The 25,830-nt window shown below is 43.0% G+C and overlaps 1 protein-coding gene across 1 annotated transcript in view; it reads right to left on the bottom strand.

Annotated features, from left to right (window-relative positions):
• Nucleotides 1–25,830, bottom strand: part of LOC134615256 (vomeronasal type-2 receptor 116-like) — a 137,068-nt gene that overhangs the window by 87,576 nt on the left and 23,662 nt on the right. Inside the window, exon 3 of the mRNA XM_063459744.1 lies at nt 23,912–24,203. Within this exon, the coding sequence (XP_063315814.1) occupies nt 23,912–24,203 (292 nt within the window). The remainder of the gene's footprint in view (nt 1–23,911; nt 24,204–25,830) is intronic.

The following is a 25,830-nucleotide window of genomic DNA, read 5'->3' as shown; positions in this document are numbered from 1 at the left end:
TCTGTTTGGCAGGAAACTGGCCCTAAATGTAGTCCACAAAAGAAAAAACCAGAAACTAGCCAAAGAGGCTGGCCTCTCTATCACTGACTACCAACACTACAAAACACTCCTATCTTTACTAGATGAGCAGGATCCTATCCAACCACTCACCAGTCTAAAACCTGAAAGTTGGTTCACCCCCAACCTTAAGGAAGTATCCAGCGTTGATCTATTCATCAAAATGACCACCAACGAAATTGAATCTCTACAGACCCCCACCAGACAGGACGACAACCTCACCACAGCAGAAAGAAAAGCCCTGTTCGAACTTAGTCACGATTCAAATCTGGTCATCAAAGCTTCTGACAAGGGTGGTAATATCGTCCTGCTAGACAAGAGTAGATACATCAAGATTTGTATGGAACATCTACAGGATACTCAGCATTATAGCCATCTTCCACATGACCCTACCACGGAATACTTGACTGAACTTAAAAACATCCTGGATACAGCAGAATCGGATGGCATTATCAGTAAGGATGAACACAGATTCATTATCCCAAATACGACTCCAACAATAGCCACGTTCTACTGTCTCCCTAAGATCCACAAGAACCCGGACAATCCTCCTGGTAGGCCAATCATTTCTGGGAATGGCTCTCTTACTGAGAGAAGCAGCCAATTTCTAGAAAAACTGTTACATCCCTTGGTGGTCACACTAAAATCACACCTGAAAGACACCAAACAAACACTGTTACTACTCGAGGATTTAGAAGTCCCCCCTTACTGTATGTTGGGTAGCCTGGAAGTGGTAGCCCTGTACAACAATATTCCACACAACATTGGCATCTTAGCCACGTCCTACTTTCTAAAGAAAACTCCAGGATTTACATCGGCACAAAGTGATTTTATTATAGAACTACTGGAATTTGTATTAATGCACAACTTCTTTGTCTTCAATGGCCAACACTACCTGCAACTTAAGGGGACTGCTATGGGGACGGCGTGTGCTCCCAGCTACGCCAACCTATACTTAGGGTGGTGGGAGGAGACCATCTTGCCAACCGTCACCAAAGACCAGTATGACACATGTATCTACAGCTGGCATAGATACATTGATGACATACTGGTCTTTTGGTTAGGTTCTGTGGAAGAATTTCTCAATCTGGTAAGAGACCTGAACAATAATACCATAGGCCTTCAACTTACCCACGTGATTGACTCGGAACATCTGGTATTCCTAGACCTAAACATAAAAATCCTGGAAGATGGAAAAGTAGAAACTGAACTATTTAGAAAAGACACAGCAACCAATAGCCTGCTCCACTGGAGAAGCTATCACCCAATAAAGCTGAAGTCAGGCATACCTTTTGGCCAGTATCTGCGCGCAAGACGCAATTGCTCGACCGAAACAAGCTTCCTACTGGAAGCGAGTAAACTGAGAACTATGTTTAAGCAGAAAGGATATCCAAATAGAGTCTTAAAACGCGCCTTTCAACGAGCATTATCAATAGACAGAAGCGTAAGCATAAGAACCAATAAACCAAAGCTGGAAACAAAAATTACTCGTTGCATAGGCACCTATGATCTATATTGGGACCAAGTAAGAAGTATAATGGCACACAACTGGCCGATACTCCAACATGACATAGACCTTGGTGAAAATATTGGCAGCTATCCTCAGATTACTGCACGTAGGGCAAAAAACCTGAGAGACGTTTTGGTCCATAGCCATACTGAACCAACCAGACCATCGCAATCCACATGGCTTACGCAGACTACTGGAACCTACCGCTGCAGACACTGCAAGGCATGCAAATACATTAAACCCACTAAAATCGTTACAAGCTCCATAACAAAAAAAGAATATAAAACTAAGGAGTTTATTAATTGTAGCTCGACGAGAGTAGTGTATTTGATCACGTGCAGCTGCAGTATCCAATATGTGGGAAAAACTTATCAACAACTGAAACGCAGGATATTACAACATATCTGCTCTATTACTAACCCAAACATCTCCACTCCAGTATCGAATCACGTCCGCAATTTTCATCAGGGTGACCCAACACACCTTACATTCCAGGCACTGGAAAGACTAACTTTAAACTCCAGAAAAGGGAACTTTAACAAAATTCTCCTGATGAAAGAGTCCAGATGGATCTATGCCTTAAAAACACTAACACCTGACGGTCTGAACGAAGAGTTCAATTTCACTCCTTTCATACACCAATGAACAACCTATAAGAAACTTTTGCCTTAAGCATAGAACATGACACACACGGGCACCATCCTTTGGAGGTCTATTCCACTAGAACCGGGCCAATATGTATATATACACAACTTGATCGGTCCATGCTTATACGAAATTTAACAGATTTTTTAGCCCATTCTCTCACCAGAGGTACAGTCTAGTGGGTAGCAGAATATGATATAATTACGCTGCAGCCCCATCAACATCGAGTTATAACTAAATACAGGCACCCATCAGGATGTCTGCCCCATGTACTGGCAATTTCAGCATATTCAACACTATTAGAATCCCTTGTTCCTATCATCAAACCCAGCGCTGAAGGGGTTAAGCGACTCCGCGAATAAGCCCCGCCCACTCACTCCGTCACTAATGACGGAATGAGAATTCACCTATCAGACGATGGTCCTTCTCACCCAATAGGAATCCTTTCCTCCATATTTAAACCAGACGCAGTGTACGGGCCGGTTCCCCTCTGACGAGCCAGGTCGGGCGAAACGCGCGCGTCAGGGTGTCCTCCAGTGCTTCTCCTATGATTTAGTGTTAAGCACTGTAACCAGCGACCACGCTACTCTCTAACTATATTGAATTTCTCCTACATTCGAAGGCTTGTGTGCCCATTCGAGCCGTTAGGCAGCGCACTATCAGTTAGAAGTTCTTATCAGATCCTCGCTACACTGAGGATAGACATCTCTTCCAGGGGTGTTAGCATTTAGGTGCCCTCGAAGGCACAGTCCTCCAGGGCGATGGCAGAATAACTTGGCCACACAGGCAGACCAGCCTTCTCACCTAGCGATAATGACTTTTGAAATTAATTATCTACTTTGATTAACTAAGACAATCTTAAACGACTTAGTGGGATTACTGTTAGGTGCCCATGAAGGCACGGGGACTAGCAAATTTCTCTCCTCATAAGACGACTGACTAACTCCGCTCTAGTAACCATACTAAGCTAATTTATATACTCAGTCTACTTTGTTTGTTCGAGCGGGTTGGGTGTTAGGTGCCCTCGAAGGCACGGGGAGTGGCGGTTCCTTTCACTAGACCGCTCATAGATTTTGCTTGGTTTCCGCACTAAGTCATTACAACCACTGCACTGTGTACAGCACTTTATTAGTGTCCATGTGAGGAGTCCGTTAATTATACAAACAGCCGACAATTTATGTAATATTTGACTATCAACGACTTTAGGCTGCAGATATCATATGGACAATCCTACGGTCACCAAGTATCTTACAACTAGACCGCTAATAAATTACTAATTTAGCTACACAGTAACAGTGTGTATACAACTGTGACCGCCACTATTTTCCCGCGGGCACGGTGCTAAAGTGCCTGTTCCCTCGGTCTATCTTTACCTATATATTCACAATTAAGGACGCAACCTTATTATATGGGCCTACAATATACGTATCTCCCGGGTGTTACCGCAAGAAGGGTTGAGGTCTTCTACACACCTACCCAGCGGCCTAGAATAAACTCAATAAGTCCTGATATTCCTTACTATATATAAATAAGATAGAGTTCCTGGAAGAGATTGCTCTCTCTTTTTAAATTTCTTTCACTTACTACACCTATGTTGGTTTTTTTTTTGGTTAACACTAACTTAGGTTTACAGTTTTGTACACTAGCACGTTGTGGTTTTATATTTATTAATAAAATTTATTTATTTTTCTTTTTCTTTTCTTTTTTGCTGAGCATCGTACCTAAGGTAGACGTTGTCCCACAGTTGAATACTCTGTGTATAGCTCACCTTAGCTCTCTCCGCATTAACGTATTTTTGAGCAACCACTCAATATACATAGGTACACTTTTGCCTTTTTTTGTCGCTATCTGGGGTATCACCGCTCACACAGGGCAAGCACCGAATGGCCCCACTGTGTTTAAAGGGCCAGAATGAGTGACATGCACTCTGTTAGGGCTGAATACGGTTTTTAAAGGGCTCAATCTCCCAGGGCCATAGTCCAAAGGCAGCAGGCGGGCAACCAGGCTCCTCCAATACAATGTGGCGAGATTGCTCTGATCACACTCCCCTTACAGCTTCAGTCCTAGGTGATTTTGCCAAACATGTGTATGAAAAAATGTCATGCAGACTTATGGGAACTTTACCTATGTTTTACAAGATTTGGGAGGAATAGTTAAAGGGTTAAAATGTATTTAGTGATCTTTCACTAGGCTAAAACCAGCTCTGACCAGTTTATTACTACATAAGCTCTGTAGATAAGAAAAGAAAAACGTGCAGTTTGTCACACATGCCAAACTTTCTAGTAGCAGGAAAAGCAATGCCGTTATTATAATAATAAATCCATCTCCTTCAATATGATTGCACAAAACAAAAAATGATGTACACCTCTTTAAGTCTCAAACCTTCTGTTAGAAAGCCCATGTAAACACCTGCTTTATATTTAGCAATTGAAGTACCTATTTAGCTTACTTCATGCTGGAGTTTGTTGCTCCCCAAGCACTTAAGGGTGTGACTGGACCTACAGGGAAAAGGCCGCAGCCCCTGGTAAAATAGAGGAGCCCTAAAAGATGGTTTTCCCATTATGGCACTAAAGGGATATCCAATATAAATAAAAAAAGGACTGATATACTTGCAGAACTTCTGGAACAAATAATACACGGCTCTGTAATACAAATAATACAACACCTAGTGCAATATGTTTGTACAGTGTAGAATTAACAATAAATAAATAAGTATCTCACTCACAATGGTGGAGTGGTTGAAGTACCACCCCAAACTATCAGGCTCCAGGGAGGATCAGCCCCCAGTGATCGTGGGATCCCAAAGACCCAATATAGGCAAGTTCATTTTTAGACCTGTACCGATTAGTGTCATTAAAAAAAACCTTAATAATCTAAAAATGAAAATCCAGTCTGGACCTGATCAAATCCCAGGAATGCTGTTGAAGCTCAGTGAGACGGTAATTACTAAAACTGTCACAACCCTAATTAACGAATCCTTGGTGTCTGGATACATAACCAAACTTTGGCAGACTGCGAGAGTAGTGCCTATCCATAAAATTGGTGATACTACTTTGGTTTCTAACTATCGCCCAATATCATTGCTCCCAGTATTGTCAAAAATCTTAGAAAAATTTGTCCATACGCAACTATGTGAGTATTACCAACAATTTAACTATCTGGCCCCTGATCAACCAGGTTTTCACCTGAATCACTCCACTACAACTGTCCTCTCAAAAGTTTACAAGGACATCTAAACTAGCATGGAATAGTGATGTACCGAACGGTTCGCAGGCGAATAGTTCCTGGTGAACATAGCGTGTTCGCGTTCGCCACGGCGGGCGAACACATGCGCGGTTCGATCTGCCCCCTATTCGTCATCATTGAGTAAACTTTGACCCTGTGCCTCACGGTCAGCAGACACATTCCAGCCAATCAGCAGGACACCCTCCCTAGCAGACCCTCCCACCTCCTGGACAGCGTCCATTTTAGATTTATTTGGAAGCTGCATACATTTTTTTTCTATTTATTTTTTTATTATTTTTTTAAATTTATTTATTTATTTATTTTTAATTCTTTATTTTTGTAGTGCATGGAGGTATAACAAATGAGCATGTGGTACCCCAACGGCATTCCTCATGCTTTTCAAGTAACAATTGTAACAATAGGGTATATGTTAATACCCTAGTCTGCGCGGAGCCCTCCATGGGTGAAGATGGATTAATTATTTTTTGCGCTCGGGTTTTTTATTTTTAAGTTTGACGGGTGTAACGGACCGTTTCACTTACAAGAGGATAAAACCCAGTTTAGGCGATATCCCCCTTTTCCATAGACCAGCAGCTACTGCAATCACCAATTCTCCCGAACTCCAAACTGTACAAATCTTCCAACTCCCGAACTGGAAACACACGAACTCTGGAATCCGCTGAACAGGAAAAGCATACCATCCGCTTACACTCCTGGCAGTCAGCATACAATCCAATTCCCCCAAAGAACGAGACGACACATCGCTTTGAGGGTTAAGCAGGAACTCAGGTCTGGAACACCCAGCCTGCTTTTTATTACAGTTGTGCACATACAGGACACACCCAGGGGGAGGCATAAAACAAGCAATCAAGTAACAGTACAACCCACACATCCCCTCCCCTCAGATAAGCAATTAACATAATTATTACATACAGTAAAAATACAGTTTCCACACATACTCTGTAACTTTAAAACCATACATCACATTCACATAAAAATACATATCCACAATCAATCTATTCAGGGGAACAACATATTAAAAAATGGCATGAATCAGACCAGGGGTTCAAAAGTTAGTAAAAGTATCTTTTGTTCCCCCTGGCTGGTAGTAAAAGTAAAAACATCCCCACAATGCATCCTGGTTTCCTCCCTTCTGCCCTGGAGATAATTGGAGAAGTAATCCAATTATCTCCCAGGTCAAAGACCAAACTCCATTACACATGTGGGGACCTAAATACAGGATTATGTTTTAAAATATATAAAGTTACTTTTTATACATTAAACACAGACATGTAACATATCCCCAGATTGCTCAGGTCTGCGTGCACATTATTAGGTGAATGGCACGCAGACCACACAAATACAGTTTAATTGCCATGGAGCAAAGTCTTTCCCATAGTCTTTCATTATATGAATAGGCTCCATGGCATAGCTATCTGGGGGTATCACTGCTCACACAGGGCAAGTACCGAATGGCCCCACTGTGTTTAAAGGGCCAGAATGAGTGACATGCACTCTGTTAGGGCCGAATACATTTTGTAAAAGGGCCCAATCTCCCAGGGCCATAGTCCAAAGGCAAGAGGCGGGCAAGCAGCCCCCTCCAAGGACACGTGGCGAGGTCGGTTTCGCCACAACGGGTATGATGGCTTTTTATTTGGTCTTTTTTGGGGCTGAAAAATGAAGATTTTAGAAAAAAGAAGACGTTGAATAGTAAGTTGAATTTTACTTTACAGGGTAGTAATTTTATTCCCCCCTCACTATTTTTTAGGGTGAGGTGGTAGGTAGGGGCTTTTTTATTTGGGTGTGTGACTAGGGGCTTGGGGACCCCTAGTCACCTTTGATGGGGGAGGGGGGATTTTAATTTAGGACCCCACCCGCCGCTCTACACACACTATACACACTCTACACACACTATACACACTCTACAGACACTGCACACACACTATGCACACACTGTACACACTATACACACACTGTACACACTGTACACACTATGCACACACTATGCACACAATATATACACACACTGCATACACACTGCACACACTATACACACTGCACACACTATACACACACTGCACACACTACATGCACTACACACACTCCATACACACTATACACACACTGCATACACTATGCACACTCTATACACACACTGCACACTCTATACACACACTGCACACACTGCACACACACTACACACACTGCATACACTCTACACACACTGCAAACACTGCACACACACTATGCACACAATGCACACACTGTACACACTATACACACACTGTACACACTATGCATACACTGCATACACTATGCACACACTATACACACACACTGCACACAATATACACACACTACACACACTGCATACAAACTGCACACACTATACACACTGCACACACTATACACACACTGCACACACTATACACACACTACATGCACTACACACACTACATACACACTATACACACACACACTATACACACACTGCATACACTATGCACACACTGCACACTATACACACACTGCACACACTGCACACACTCTATACACAATCTACACACACTGCATACACACTGCACACACTATACACACACTGCACCAACTATACACACACTGCACACACTATACACACACTGCACACACTATACACACACTGCATACACACTATACACACACTATCTACACATTACACACACTGCACACACACTGCACACACTATACACACAGTATACACACAATATACACACACTGTACACACACTGTACACACTATGCTCACACTGCATACACTATACACACACACACATTACACACACTGCATACACACTGCACACAATATACACACACTACACACACTGCATACACCCTATACACACACTGCATATACACTATACACACACTGCATACATACTATATACACACTATGCACACACTGCACACACTTTACACACACACTATACACACAATATACACACACACTGTACACACTATGCACACACTATACACACACACACTGCATACACACTGCACACCATATACACACACTACACACAGTGCATACACACTGCACACACTATACACACACTATACACACTGCACACACTGCATGCACTACACACACTGCATACACACTATACACACACTATACACACACACTGCATACACTATGCACACACTGCACACTCTATACACACACTGCACACACTACATGCACTACACACACTGCATACACACTATAAACACACACTATACACACTGCACACACTATGCACACACTGCACACTCTATACACACACTGCACACACTATACACATACTGCATACACCCTATACACACTATACACACACTATACACACACTGCATACACACTATAAACACACACTATACACACACACTGTACACACTATGCACACACTGTACACATATACACACACTACACACACTGCACACACTATACACACTGCACACACTACATGCACTACACACACTGCATACACGCTATGCACACACACTATGTACACTGCACACTCTATACACACTGCACACACTATACACACACTGCATACACTACATGCACTACACACACTGCATACACACACTACACACACACTATACACACACTGCATACACTATGCACACACTGCACACTATATACACACACTGCACACACTATACACACTACATGCACTACACACACTACACACACACTGCATACACTATGCACACTCTTTACACACACTGCACACACTATAAACACACTGCATACACTATGCACACTCTACACACACTGCATACACACTGCACACACTATACACACTGCATACACACTGCACACACTATACACACACTGCATACACCCTATACACACACTGCATACACACTATACACACACTGCATACACCCTATACACACACTGCACACACTATACACACACTGCACACACTATACACACACACTGTGCACACTATGCACACACTTCATACACTATGCACACACTATACACACACACTACACACACTGCACTCAATATACACACATTACACACACTGCATACACACTGCACACACTATACACACTGCACACACTTTACACACACTGCACACACTACATGCACTTCACACACTATACACACACACTATACACACACTGCATACACTATGCACACACTGCACACTTTATGCACACACTCTACACACACTGCACACACTATACACACACTGTACACACACTGTACACACCATACACAAACTGCATACACATACATTTAAAAAAAATTGCAGTTGCTTTTTACATTTCAAAGTTGGGGAGGGGGGTGCCAAATAAAGGATCCGCCCGGGTGCCAAATGCTCCAGGCACGCCCCTGTATAGAGGGGAGCCATGTTACTCTGCATATAGAGAGGATCCATGTTTACACTGTATATAGAGGGATCCATGTTATTCTGTATATAGAGGGAAGCCATGTTACTCTGTATATAGAGGGAGCCATGTTATTCTGTAAATAGAGGGATCCATGTTTACACGGTATATAGAGGGAAGCCATGTTACTCTGTATATAGAGAGGAGCCATGTTTACACTGTATATAGAGGGAGCCATGTTTACACAGGATATAGAGGGAAGCCATGTTTACACGGTATATAGAGGGAAGCCATGTTACTCTGTATATAGAGGGAGCCATGTTATTCTGTATATAGAGGGAAGCCATGTTACTCTGTATATAGAGAGGAGCCATGTTTACACTGTATATAGAGGGAGCCATGTTTACACGGTATATAGAGGGAAGCCATGTTATTCTGTATATAGAGGGAGCCATGTTTACACTGTATATAGAGGGAGCCATGTTTACACGGTATATAGAGGGAAGTCATGTTACTCTGTATATAGAGGGAGCCGTGTTATTCTGTATATAGATGGAGCCATGTTTACACAGTATATAGAGGGAAGCCATGTTACACTGTATATAGAGGGAGCCATGTTACTCTGTATATAGAGGGAGCCATGTTTACACGGTATATAGAGGGAAGCCATGTTACTCTGTATATAGAGGGAGCCATGTTACTCTGTATATAGAGGGAGCCATGTTACTCTGTATATAGAGGGAGCCATGTTACTCTGTATATAGAGGGAGCCATGTTATTCTGTATATAGAGAGGAGCCATGTTTACACTGTATATAGAGGGGAGCCATGTTACTCTGTATATAGAGGGGAGCCATGTTACACTGTATATAGAGGGAGCCATGTTACTCTGTATATAGAGGGAGCCATGTTTACACGGTATATAGAGGGAAGCCATTTTACTCTGTATATAAAGGGAGCCATGTTACTCTGTATATAGAGGGAGCCATGTTATTCTGTATATAAAGGGAGCCATGTTTACATGGTATATAGAGGGAAGCCATGTTACTCTGTATATAGAGAGGAGCCATGTTTACACTGTATATAGAGAGGAGCCATGTTTACACTGTATATAGAGGGAGCCATGTTACTCTGTATATAGAGAGGAGCCATGTTTACACTGTATATAGAGGGGAGCCATGTTACTCTGTATATATAGAGGAGCCATGTTTACACTGTATATAGAGGGGGCCATGTTACTCTGTATATAGAAAGGAGCCATGTTTACACTGTATATAGAGGGGAGCCATGTTTACACTGTATATAGAGGGGAGCCATGTTACACTGTATATAGAGGGAGCCATGTTACTCTGTATATAGAGGGAGCCATGTTTACTCTGTATATAGAGGGAGCCATGTTACTATCTGAGGTGGTTAACTATGATTGGCCCTGGCATGTTTGTTAGTCTGGCCTGCATGGTTGTCTGGCATGAATAAAAGTAGCATGTTTCAACTATATTAGTAGTTAGACTATTTTGCACTAAAACATGTGCAAATGGGGAGTTTGCGGTTGTGCAAATGGACCATTTGCGGTTGTTTGCGGTGCGTTAAACGGGGAGTTTGGTCTGTCACTGTGAAGCGGGCATAACCCTTACACTACCTGATCGGTACAACATCATACCTGATTTTTTAAAGCACGTTATTCCAAACAATTTAGGAATTTTAGGTGATTTCTGCCCTTTATGGATTAAAACCAGACTGCATCAACTGTGTAATTTTCCATGGGAGTTTTGCCATGGATCCCCCTCCGGCATGCCACAGTCCAGGTGTTAGTCCCCTGGAAACAACTTTTCCATCACTTTTGTAGCCAGCAAGAGTCCCTGTGGGTTTTAATATTCACCTGCCCATTGAAGTCAATGGCTGTTCGCCTGGTTCGCGGACGTTTGCGGAAGTTCCCGTTCGCGAACAGAAATTTTTTTGTTCGCGACATCACTAGCATGGAACAAAGAGACCTAACTGGAGCTATTTTCCTTTACTTTGCAAAGACCTTTGACACAGTAGACAACGACATTTTACTGCACAAACTCAAAAACTCAGGTATTGGTAACCTGGTTTCGATCATACGTATTGGATCGCTCGCAATATGTGTCCATTTCTGACAGTGACTCCCTTCCTATCCCAGTCATGTGTGATGTTCCCCAAGTGTCATGATCTTGGCAGGTCAGGGATGAGACAAACTGGGGTTGATTTCAGGGTCTTTGTTTTCGATCTTAGACATTCTTGTAAGAACAGGATATCCTATTGTAGTTCTAGGAATGAAAGATAGTGAACAGTACAGAATGTCTAAATATACAGGGTATTAAGTAGCCTAAGAAAAAATATTTAGAAGACTAGCCCAAAGTGGAAATAAGGTAAACATATAAAAGAAGTTACAGGAAGGATAATTGAAGATAAACCTATAAGAGACATTATAGGTACAATATATAGAGATAATAAGAAACAAGATTTAGGCAATATGCCACAGAACAGGATATAAAGAAATAACTAAACAGAAATATAATGAATACTTAAATAGGGTTGTAGATGTTGAGTCTTTTTGGATAAGAGTTTATATAGTAGTAGCAGATCCTTTGTGATAGATGCAAAGTAAATGAAAGTCTAGTGTTGATTTAAGCAAGTTGGATGTCCAGCTGGAATGTAGGAAGTACAGGTTGGTTTGCTGCAGGTTTGTAGATAAGGCAGGAATGAAGAGTTGTACATGTAAGTTTGGAGCAGGTTGCTGAGTATAGCACAGGGGTTCTCAACCTTGTCCTCAAGGACCCCCTACCAGTCCAGGGTTTAGGGATTACCTGGGTGTGTCTAAGGTGTTTAGAAAAAGAAAAGAAAAACACCTTAAAGTCTAAGGTGCTTTTTTCCCCCTTTTTATAAACACCTTAGACACACCGAGGTAATCCCCAAATCCTGGACTGGTAGGGGGTCCTGAGGATTGGGTTGAGAACCCCTGGTATAGCAGGTTATGAAGCCAATAAGGAAAATCCACAGGTTAACTCAGGAGCCAGGATATGAAGCTTTTTCAGGTTATCATTTTTAACTTTAATGTCAAGGCAAAGTGGTGAGTCGGGCGTTACCTTTAGTAGGAACCCAATTAGTCCAGGCAGGTGAGCATGATAAGATGAGTGGTCAAACTAGAGGCAAGGGAGGCCACTAGTGGTAAATCAGAATCCATGCAGGAACTTTGTTTTTAAAGCAACAGTATCAAAGTTCCATTCCCGGCCCCCCTACTATTCACATTATTTATAAATGATTTGCCTAATGTCTGCAAATCTGCAAATGTACACATGTACGCAGATGACACAGTAATGTATGTAAGCAAATCCAATCAGCTTGAGGCTGTGCTCCAAGACCAATTTACAGAGGTAGAAAAGTGGATCGCAAAAAACAAACTCTTCCTAAACACTTCCAAAACTGTCACAATGATCTTTGCAGGCCCGGACTGGCCATCGGGCACACCGGGCAAATGCCCGGTGGGCCGCGATGGCCGTGGGGCCGAGGCCGGCAGGGGAGATCACAGGATCTCCCCTGTCAGCCCCTGCAGGGCCAGCGCGCTACCCGATCGCTGGCCCTGCATAGTGCCTCCATGGGCCGGTGGGGAGATCAAAGATCTCCCTCACCGGCCCACAGGCACTGACATGCGGCCGCTGGCTGGGGAGGGAGGCAGGAGAGAGGACCGGCGGAGCTCTATCCAGCAGCTCCACCGGGTCCTCTCGCGAGGTCTGAGCGTTGCCGCGGTTACCGCGGCAACGCTCAGATCTCGCGAGAGTGAACTCTAGCCTGCAGGCTAGAGTTCACTCTCACCACTGGACCACCAGGGAAGGAAGCATGCCCCCCCCCCTCATGGCAGAACGGCTCACATCATGGCAGAACGGCTAAAGGTAAGAAGGGAGGGGGGGATATAACTTTTTTTTTTTTTTTTTTTATTATTAATACAAAAATATATATTTTAATTTAAATACAAAATACATTCACACACACACACAGCACCCAAACACACACAGCACCCCCAGACACACACAACACCCACAGCACCCCCAGACGCACACAACGCACACAGCGCACCCCCATATGCGCGCACAGCGCACCCCCATATGCGCGCACAGCGCACCCCCATATGCGCGCACAGCGCACCCCCAGACGCGCGCACAGCGCACCCCCAGACGCGCGCACAGCGCACCCCCAGACGCGCGCACAGCGCACCCCCAGACGCGCGCACAGCGCACCCCCAGACGCGCGCACAGCGCACCCTCAGACGCGGGCACAGCGCACCCTCAGACGCGCGCACTCAGCACCCTCAGACGCGCGCACTCAGCACCCTCAGACGCGTGCACTCAGCACCCTCAGACGCGCGCACTCAGCACCCTCAGACGCGCGCACTCAGCACCCTCAGACGTGCGCACTCAGCACCCTCAAACACAGCACCCTCGCTCACACACACACACAGCACACTCACACACACACACAGCACACACACACACAGCACACTCACACACACACACAGCACACTCACACACACATATATATATATATATATATATATATATATATTAACCCTCAGTGAGTTAAAGGGAAACTCCAGTGCCAGGAAAACAATCCGTTTTCCTGGCACTGGAGGGTCCCTCTCCCTCCCACCCCCCAATCCCCGGTTACTCTCACTTACCTCAGGCATGTCCCACGTCGCTGCCTGCTCCTCCCCCGCCGCTCCACCTTCTTCCTCCGTCGGCCGGTGGGCGAGACTGATCCCGCCCACCGGCCGAGGAGTCCCAATGCCGCGCATGCGCATTGGCGCACCCCATAGGAAAGCATTGAAAATGAATTTCAATGCTTCCCTATGGGGAATAGAGCGACGCTGGAGGTCCTCACACAGCGTGAGGACGTCCAGCGACGCTCTAGCACAGATAATCTGTGCTATGATGCAGGAAGTGACCTCTAGTGGCTGTCTAGTAGACAGCCACTAGGGGAGGACTTAACCCTGCAAGGTAATTATTGCAGTTTATAAAAAACTGCAATAATTACACTTGCAGGGTTAAGGGTAGTGGGAGTTGGCACCCAGACCACTCCAATGAGCAGAAGTGGTCTGGGTGCCTGGAGTGTCCCTTTAACAAAGAAAATTAGAAACCTAGAATGTGACGGCAGATAAAAACACCCTCACACACAGCACCCCTCTTACATACACACACACTACGCCCCTCACACATACAATACGTTCAAATATATATATATATATATATATATATATATACATACACACATACACTACAGCAACCCTCACACTGCACCACTACACACATTACGCTCCAGATACACGCTAGATCCCTTACCCTATATGCACTCTTAATCCTCCTATATATACACACACACACACACACAATGTCCTATACACACTCTGGGTCCTTTACACACTAGAACTCCTACACACACACACTGCATTCCTTGTCAGCAAACACATACAACATTCTCTAAACACACCCTCTCTACAACCCCTACACACACTACGTCACCTATACACACACACACACTCGCTACAACACCTATAACACTATGCCCTCTATTCACATACACTCTCTACAGCCCTTAGCCACACATATTACACCACAAACACAAATTAAATTGACCTATTTACACAATACCACACCACACTGTACACACATGCAATCCCTCAAGCAGGCTCCAAACACATGCACCATACACTTTCCTGGCCCTTTTGTCCTCTGGTATCCCACTTGTGGAGACACCAGAGACAATTTAAAAGCAAACACAGCGCAAGCATGTTATTAAATTTGCTTGCGCTGCGCAGAACAAATTCAGGGCCTTTTTCTAATGCCAGAGTTCTTCAGCGCGGCTCTGCGCATTGAACCAACATGCTCACTTTGAGAGGGGGCATGCTTGTAATTAGTGATGACAAAACACACCCTCTCTGGCCCCGCCCCCTTTAGGGGGCCGCTCTGATTGAAAAATGCCCGGGCCTAATTTTTTTCCCAGTCCGGCCCTGGATCTTTGGAACAGTACCTAAATTACACAAATTACACAATTCCCACCTATCCATCAAAACAAATTCAAATAGCACACTGACCGCAGTCCACTCTTTTAAATACTTGGGTGTGTTGTTAGATCACAATCTATCTTTTGGCCTCCACAAAAAATTACATCTAAACTTTATCCAAAACTAGGTGCCCTGTACAGAAACAAATCCTGCCTAAGCCCTACAGTAAAGGAAAATATTGTACAGCAAATGCTGATGCAAATTATTAATTATGGGGATGTAGTATATGCACCTGCACCACAATCCCACCTTAATAAACTCAATACATTGTATAACTCGTTCTGCCAATTTGTGCTACAATGTAATTACAGGACCCACCATTGTGACATGCTAAAAGAACTAAACTGGTTGTCACTGGAATCCAGATACACCCTTAATCTTTCCAGCCTTGTGTTTAAGAGCTTTTCTGGGAAGCTCCCGCCCTACCCTGGCTGTTCACACCTCCTATAGCCTCCGATCCAGGACCAGCACTTTGTTTAGTCTACCTCAATGCAAAAATAAAGCTGCCCAATCATCCTTTTTTCTACAGAGCCCCGCAATTATGAAACGACCTCCTGCACACTTTCAAATCTTCCCCAAGCCTAAAGTCCTTTAAGAGATCCCTCTCTACATACCTCAAAACAGAATGCACGTGTCATGGTTGATTAAATATTTCCTACCTGTTCTATGTTAAATTTTGTATATATTGTGTATTAATATTGTTTTTGCATTTTATTGTACCCTATTGTATCAATGCAATGATTTGTGGACCCAGGACATGCTTGAAAACTAGAGAGATCTCAATGGATCTTTCCTGGTAAAATATTTTATAAATAAATAAAATAAATAAATAAATAATGCATGCCACCCATGCTTAATTTTAGTAAAGTTTAGGGAATAATGTCTCTATGAAAATATATCCAAGAAGGTTGTAAAGTTCCTATTATTTATTTATGGCCTCAACAAGGGGCTTTATAGCCTTGTGGAGCCAGTAATACCATGCGATGCACAGATGTTCCCAGGTCATGCCATATATATATATTTGTAGTCGCGGCAATCTAGCCGTAATGATAGTGTACCATAGTATATTTAACCAATAGACATATTCAAATTACACCAGTCGGTCGTGGTGTGCTGGAACCGACAGAGCAGTAGGCCTGTAATAAAAGTGGGCCCACCTTAGAGGGTGATATGAATAGAGGGAGCGGTGGGAGGGGTGACTCGCCAGACTGTCTACGGTAAGGTGGGAGGGGATTGGCAGCCCTTTTAAGGGAATTCAAGCCCCTCCCACAACTACAGGCCAAGGCCTTACATTTGTAGTCGGGGCAATCTAGCCGTAATGATAGTGTACCATAGTATATTTAACCAATAGACATATTCAAATGACACCAGTCGGTTGTGGTGTGCCGGAACCGACAGAGCAGTAGGCCTGTAATAAAAGTGGGCAAAAAAGAAGAATACCATACCAATTTATCATATAACCACAATCGTTTATTCTGATAAGTCACAAAAGCTTGTATTACCTCTTCCACTGGTTCGGGCTGTAAAGAGTATAGGTGGAGAACGTCCAGCATCCCATAGTCCCGATGACATGAGCTAGAAGGTGGTTGGAGGAAGCTGAGAATGCTGCCCCAATGGGGTAGGAGTGTCCTGATGAAAGGTTTGTATTATGCCAAGCCTAGTTAACAGTAAGTGAACACGAAGCATACTTAAGATGCTGTCTGAATGGGAGCCATGAAGTTCTGATAATGGCTGGAGTGGTTGTATCTGTAAAGTGGCGCAATAAGTATCCAGAACTTTACCGGGCCCCATTGTTTAGAGTAGGTAATAGGGGTATGTTGACCGTATGTGCTATAGGGATAGGCATAGACTGATGTAAAGACAGGTCCTAATGGTCTATGGTGTCTGTGGTTCTTAGTGGTAAAGTCATGGGATGTAAGAACCCATAGTATGCTAGAGGTTTGGCTGTTTTATTGTTGTATGGTCATGTGCTCCGCCGGAGCTGAATCTATAGTTGGATAGTGAATGAATATGTCGTGTGGATGAGTAGCCTTTGATATGGCACAGGTGTTTGGATATGAATTCCTTTCAGTAGGTCTTCATCAGATAATATAAAAGGAATCCTGTATTGTTGGGGTGTTGTAGGAGCATGTGGTGTTGGATATCCATAAGATCCCGTTTAATTGTGTTAAATGATTATATAAGTTTAAGGTGGCAAAAGAAGTGAACCCCAAAACAGATTCCATAGCAAACATGTCAATAGCTTGAACCCTCCTACAGCCTTAGCGAAGTATGTGAACACCCTATCGTATAATTACCTTTGTCGACTGAAAGTGTAAGGTGAGAAATGTGATGTGCAAGGTTAAACCATACCTTATTCCATGAGCATGGCTCTGAATGGCGGGCCGGTAAGCTAGCCCGGAAGAGGGTGAGGTTTTAGGAAACTCTATACGGACACAAGGATAATAAGAGAACAAAACGTGTAACAACCTACCTGAACTAGTACCTCCAGCCCCTCCGGAACTGCGACACATAACAGAAAAACATGTAATTTAATCAACATAGTGAGATGAAGGGATAGGGTACTGGCAGGCTAGCTAAAAGCCAAGTGGCGAAGAACTTAGCTAACTTAACGTGACAGATGAGGGCCTACTAATTGCCAAGCGGCGTGAGAGGCGCTAACTATGAGTTGGCCCGAGGGGATTTTGAGGCCACCGAACGTTGTGGCAGGGTGTCGGCCTCTCGGTGGCAACTAAAGCATAAGATAGAATGGGAGTGACAAGGGAGGCCCTCCCTATGCAACCATGCGAGGCGGCTACCTATGATTTGGGCCGAGGGACGTATACCTCCGAGTATGAGGATGGGTGTTGGCCTCGCGGGACCACTAACGTATGGATTAAGACCGGAAAAACAGAACCTAGTTGGGCAACCTAATTTTCCAAAAGCCAGTACCACTCTAAATAGACAGTACGGGGTTGTGAAATGTGCCTGATAAAGTTTGAGTCAGGACGAAATCACATGCAGGAAAGTAGGAGCGAGAGGGTGGCAGTAGATACGTGCTGCAACTCAGAAAAATTGATAAGGGGAGTATCTGTGCGTACCAGTTATGTGAGGGACCCAGATTGTGGACCCAAACCATAAACGAAAACCAACCAGAACCTAAAGATAAACAATGAACATATGACAGAGGTAGGTGAATGGAATTGCAGTGCAATTACTTTAGGTACCGAGGTACCTAAAGAAAGCGAGATGTTAATGCAATAAAACAACTTGCAATGAGCACAACCTACAATCATGTTATCAACCTAATAAGGCCAGTATTGGTGCGATGTCACAAAAACGTAAGCTTAACATCCTGCAATGACCTTGTAGGAACAACATAATTGTCAGCTAACAGATAAATTAACCAGCTGAATACCGTATATTTAGAACATCCACCCATAAATACATTTACTTGTAATCTGTAAAACCTTCAAAACAACAGGGGCATATGACTTAAAACCAGGGACATGACATTACAAAATCAGGCCACCAGGTGGCAACAAGACTGAACAACCTAAATCGTGTAAACGAATGGCTGGAATGTAGCCGAACCTAATATCAGTCAGCAATATCAGTTCACACAACCACATCAAATGATATTACATAATAAGGAATGCCCAAAATTCCCCCCCATGTATATAAACAGAAAATTGTGGGAACGTAGTTTCCCTGACAGTGCCATTATTACTCACTTACTGGCTGAGCGTGATGGGATTTGAGCTGACTTAGTGTTTTCCCGTCTATACTGCTGTTGCAGAGCCGTGGTAAGATCTCACTTTACTGCCATAAATAGACCGACGCCGGTCTTGGAGAGAAGCCGGTACGTCACTCCCCTTGGTGCCCCTGTTACAGGGAGATGCGCGGCCGGTAAGTGAATCCCCTCCGCCCCTGTCGATATGTGACAATCCTCCGTGCCCATGTTGATGGGGGGATGGGGGGGGGGGGAGTGAGTAAGGACCTGGCTTGTGGGTACACTCCTGCCCTGGAGGTGACACCGTGGGGGGAGGAGGGTACCGAGCCGCACTGGAGACTAGTAGCCAGCAGAGAGCACTGCGGTGAGTGCCGGCTGAGGGGCACTTAGGTTATTTTGGCACTCGGGTAAGTTGTCATGGGGGCACGGCCCCCCGGTGGGGAACTCCGTGAATCCCCGAGCCGATGCCCCTGTACAGCAGCCATGGACCTCGGCGGGTCAGGCTGTGTGTGGTCCGCAGGTCGGTACAATGATACCGGCCTGCCTACTCACCTCCCGCCGAAAACAGCCATGAAAGGAGGAACGCCAGCCGACAGGAGGAGCTGCTGGCAATCATTCCGAAACAGCTGCAAGCAATCAGGGAACCGGAAGTCCAGTCCGAAGTGCCGTGACTCGCCAGACTGTCTACGGTAAGGTGGGAGGGGATTGGCAGCCCTTTTAAGGGAATTCAAGCCCCTCCCACAACTACAGGCCAAGGCCTTACATATATATATATATATATATATATATATATATATATATATATATATATATATAAATATAATGTTGATGTTTGTTTTAATATAAGATTGCTTAATTTTTGATAGTGAGGTAGATTGGTGTAGTTGCCAAAACTACACCTATTAAGGACACCCAGATCAAGACTTTTGAAGATGGCAAAATGTGCCTTATAAACTTGAAACGTATAAACTTGAAGTATCAACATATGATATTGATGTCAGAAGCAAGAGCGTCATGACACTGGCGGAGACACATCAACATGTTCCGACAGGAGGCACGCAAAAGAGGAGGAGATGCCGGGAATTGTTTAAAAAATTTGATCTCCTGTCCGGTATAAAAGTCTTGATGTTGGACATTAGAATATGCACCTTGAGGAAAACCGTGCAGGTTGAAATGCGTTGTGCTTTATATTTTATGGACGTTTATTGTTCATTTTTCTAACTTGTGTTAATCAGAATTATTTTACTTTGTTTTGTCTATTAAAGTCTTTTTAATTTACCTCCTTCTGAATTTTTACCAGTCCCTGTGGCTGCACTAAAAGGTGGAGGAGAGGAGACAACCAGAACAAGTGATTCTGAAAACCCTATATAGTCAAAAGCCTGCTATATGTGGCTCTGAAAGTGTGAGTTGTCAATTGTCACCTAAAATAATTTTTATGTATACATACAGTATTATGCTATGGACTTTTATATTTTTAGGTTGACTTTACACTCTGTGAAAAAGTGTCTATAAGTATTGTTTTCAAATTTCTAATTGCACTTATGTATTATTGCACCCCCTATCTGTATCTTTTATTGGGAAACATAGGATGAGAACCATGAGAGGACAGTATCACAGAGACTGAGGGAATGACGAGTTTGAAGAAGGAGGACATGATCAATAGTGTCAAAGGCAGCAGAGAGGTTCCAGAAGCTTTGAGGAGAAAGGGAACAGGAATATGGGACAGTAGTTAGAAGGTGAAGACGGGTCAAGAGATAGCTTTTTTATTTTTTTTTAGGATGGGTGAAATAGTAGCATGTTTAGGCAAGAAGGGACGATGCCAGAAGAAAGAGAGCAGTTAAAGATATGCCTTAAGGATCACACAAGACAAGGGGTAAGAGATCTGATAAGGTGAGATGGGATGGAAACCAGCTGACAAGTGGTGGGGTAAGAGGAAAGGAGAATCACAGCTACCTCCAGCTCAGTAGCTGGAAAGAAGACTGAAAGGTAGGAAAGTCATGGTCTTGTGGGTGAGAAAAAGAGAAGCAAAGGAGGGAGAATTATTTCCTTCACTGATTAATCTTGTCAGTGAAATAGCTTGCGATGCTATTGGCTAAAAGATTAGTTTGGGGTGTGGCAACTGCAGGGCAAAGAAGAGAGTTTAAGAGATGCCTATGACTGTGGGAGTATGAACTAATGAGAGATGAAAGGTATGATTGTTTAGCAAGGGTATGAGCTATGCTGTATGAGCGCAACATGAATTTGTAATGGTGCGAGCTTTCCTCCAGCAGTGTTCATCTGAACAGGATCATCTCTGTAGGTATTGGGTCAACTTAGTGTGCCAAGGTTGAGGTTTGTGTTTGGTAGCGGTGGAGGAGATAGTCAGAGAGGGACAGGAGAAGGTAAGGATGGATGAGAGCTGAGAATGGACATCAGCCAATAGCTTTTGTAGGTCAAGGGAATTCATGTTTCTCCTGAGTAGAGGAGGGTTAGGTTTAGAATATTGGGTGGGGAGCTTTCAAGAACAAAATAAGAATATGAATATTATTTGAAAGGAAGTAGGGAAACAAGACAGTAAAATGGTCAAGGAAGAGCAGATGGGAACAAGGGAGGCAATAAATAATGGCAATGTTTGCAGAGATGGGTTTGAACTGAATGAACTGCAAATAAAGAAAAGGAGATAGGGGGTGGGTAGAGGTTTGACGAAGCAGTGGGGTGAAAGCATGAATTCTACACTGCCACCTTTACTATCAGATTGTTTTGGGCTCTGAGTTAAATTAATACCACCAAAAGATAATGAGGCAGGGGTAGCAGTGTCAGAGTTTCCTTTAATGCAAGTAAGTTGTGGCGAAACCAACCTCGCCACTGTGAACTAGAGAAGCCTGGTTGCTAGCCTCCTGCCCTGCGACTATGGCCCCTGGACATATGGCACTGTAAAAACTATATTTTGGCATGTAATAGTTTATATTACTGCTACTGGGCCTTTAAGGGTCATCCGTGGACATATTGGGACTTTTTGGGACACTGTACCTTTAAGACTGTGGAGCATATTACAGTAATACTGCCTTTAATCCTTTAATATCATGTATGTATTTATATGTTGAGTTAACCTGGGTTATATGTATGCAGCATTCATCTGATTGTTCGGTAGAATCACTCCATTCATTATACTGAGTGAAACTACCGAACAACCAGACCACCCAGGAATAAGTATGCCTCCAATTACCGTTTGCAACAATGTTGCAAACGGGTAATTGGCAATCAGTGTAATGTATTCTTTGTCCTCTGGGTGGCCGCCATTCGGGAAACGAACACGTGGCGGCCATCTTAAACTCCCGAACAGCGGTGTTTTGCCGTTGAGTGTCTGGAACTAAAATCGGACACTCGACTAGGCAAACACCGCTGAGACCTCCATACTTCCAGAAGTTCGTATGGGAACTACCGAACGGCCCGCCGTTCGGTAGAAAGAACCACACGAACTAGGGGATTCATTTGAATCCCCCTTAGGCTCCATAACCCAGGCAATTCGTCTGTTTTCATTCCCTTGTCTGTGACCGACCGCAGGGCCAAAATGCATGGAACTGTTTTCGGATACTTTACCCATGCGGTCGGTCAAATCGGTTTAAAGGTGTACCCCCTGTTTTTGGGGTGCATCCAGAACTGGGCTAAAAATGTGTACCGTATAATTGGGTTTACTGTTATCTGAGGGGAGGGGATGTGTGGGTTGAACCATGTATGTGATTGGTTATTTTATGCCTCCCCCTGGGTGTGGACTGTAAGTGTACAAGTGTAATAAAAGCCAGGCTGGATGAGCCAGTCCAGAGTTCCTGTTTTGCCCTCAAAGTGAAGTGTCGTCTCATTATTGGGGGAAGGATTAATTGCATGCTGTTCCAGTTGACTGCTAGGAGTGTAAGCCTATTCGTATGGTTCCTATTCAACTGTCTACAGCATTCAGAGGCTTGAGAGCATTCATATGCTTCTCAGATTCGGTGATTGTGGTGTCTGCCAGAGTGCTTGAAGTCCTCAGGAAGCGCTAGGAGCATCCATTAACGGAGGTACCCGGTCGGGGTGCCAGGCGATCCGTTACATAAGTTTAGGGAACGTGAGATGAATAAATCGTGGACAGCAGTTGATTTAGTTATGTTGCACACAAATGAAGATAAAGGTGAAAAATATAATAGAGAACATTATTAGGAAGTTAGTACTATAAATGTATATATTAAGGATGTATTTAAATGTGTGTGCTAAAAATGCCTCTATTTAAGTAAACACTCTATGGCAGAGATTAAAATCTTGAATAGAAATAAATTAGCAGCATGACTATATGAGTACATAATCTAAATTTACCTGTGTGTACCTATACACCCCCAGAATCTGTGCCATAGGTAACGTGGTAACAGAACTGTGATCTCCAATAAATCCAACAATCTGGCCACGACCACGGCAGTGGTAATTAGGAACTGACTTTCCTGGTCCAGATAAAATCTTAAGAATGCTCTTTACAGCATTTGGTCCATCAGAACAGGAATCATACATGTGTAATCCCAGAGTAATATTGGGTAAAATGTTTACATTTCTATTAATTTCCTCAATTGCAAAACGAAAAGTCAGAACATATTTGTAATATTGCAGAAGAGGCCTGCGAAAATATTAATAGTTAATAGATCAGTGAATGCTTAATCCAGACTTTCACATTAATACATGCAGAATACAGAGATTATTACATTATATTTATACTTATAATGTTTTTTACAATACAATAGAAGATCTTCCTGGAAGGAAAAGCATTTCACAGGATGTTGTTGGCAAATATAACTCTCTCAATATCAATGATAAAATATGAGATCAATATGAAGAAGATAAACAAAGTCATATTAATCAATCTATGCCAATAGTCTTTAAGGACCATTATCATGTAAAAGAACAGTGAGCAGCATGTAGAGTGTGTAAAGAGGGCCTATCTTGATACGTTCAAATTAATTAAGTTGTACTTGCGGCAAAAGAGAAAAAAAAAGGCAGAGGAGCAGGGGGTAAGTTGCAAAAGAGATCACCACATCATTGAATAAGGGTAATAGATCATATGCATACGTTTTGAGCACAAGCTGTCAGGGTATTTATATCGGCAGACATTTTGTGCTATGATAGAAATTAAAATGTATATTGTCAGTCACTCTGAACAGAACAGACTCCATTTTGGATTTCAAGCTAACAAAGACACAAATTTCTATCCTCTTTGTAACCAAACACTAACTGAGCTAAGGAATGCTTTGTATAAACAAACCAAGTGATAAGCAGTAATATAGGGCGATGGATGCTCTGCCTAGATGTTAATGGAATAGAAATAATTCTAAACCCAGACACTCGTGACAGAGAAGATTAAATAATTAAATTTTACTTTCGATATTTTACAAGGTCCCATTGTAAGTTTAAGGTGAAACTTAGTTTACGAACTGTCATATTAGAAATTACAGCAGGAATTGGAGACACACTGTCTGAAGAAAACCCTTTGAACTGACAAGTAAACTTAAATTATATTAACCATAAAGATAAGCTAAATAACGTCAGAATAGCCACCAGGAAAAGTTAACTCTTTCCTGGATAGGAATGTTTAGTGGGACGAGACTGCCCTCTATGGACCAAATACCTAAATTGCTATCTGGAAGGTAACCACACCTCCAGTTTTCTATTGGTCTATCACCTAGTGAAGAACAGATAATTTTTCCCTTTAAAAAGTTAAGACAAAGGGAAGAGAGGGGCGAAGTCAAAGAGTCGGAGTTGAAGTGAGTTGGAGTTTGGGTTTCAGATTCGGCCATGCAGAGAAATCCATGACAGATATCCACTCCTGGGCACTCAGAATTGCTTACACACCAATCACACATCCATTCAGTTCCTGAGACTACCTACTCATCTGATGAGAATGTCTACCCAACAGGTAATTATACTGGTTTCATTTAATAATCTAAATTAATTAAAAAAATTCTAATAGCATGATATATGACTGGATAAATCACGGTCAGATTTCAATATTTAGAAATCTTAGTTAACTAAGAAATATATAGTTATAACCATTCCATTCTGCAGATGGAATTAGAATAATTATGTATTAATATTTATCCAGGTGTATTGATTTGCTCTAAAATAAGATAAAATATCTGTTTAGGCAAGTTAAAATTCAGCTTGTAGAATCTGGTAGATTATTTTTTATTGGATGGTTCCAGGAAATGACTAATGAGCTGGTTTAGATGTTGTGTTAATTAAAATTACAT

The sequence above is a fragment of the Pelobates fuscus genome, chromosome 6 (assembly GCF_036172605.1).
Source record: "Pelobates fuscus isolate aPelFus1 chromosome 6, aPelFus1.pri, whole genome shotgun sequence".
Taxonomy (NCBI): domain Eukaryota; kingdom Metazoa; phylum Chordata; class Amphibia; order Anura; family Pelobatidae; genus Pelobates; species Pelobates fuscus.
This window is presented reverse-complemented; position numbering and strand designations above follow the sequence as displayed.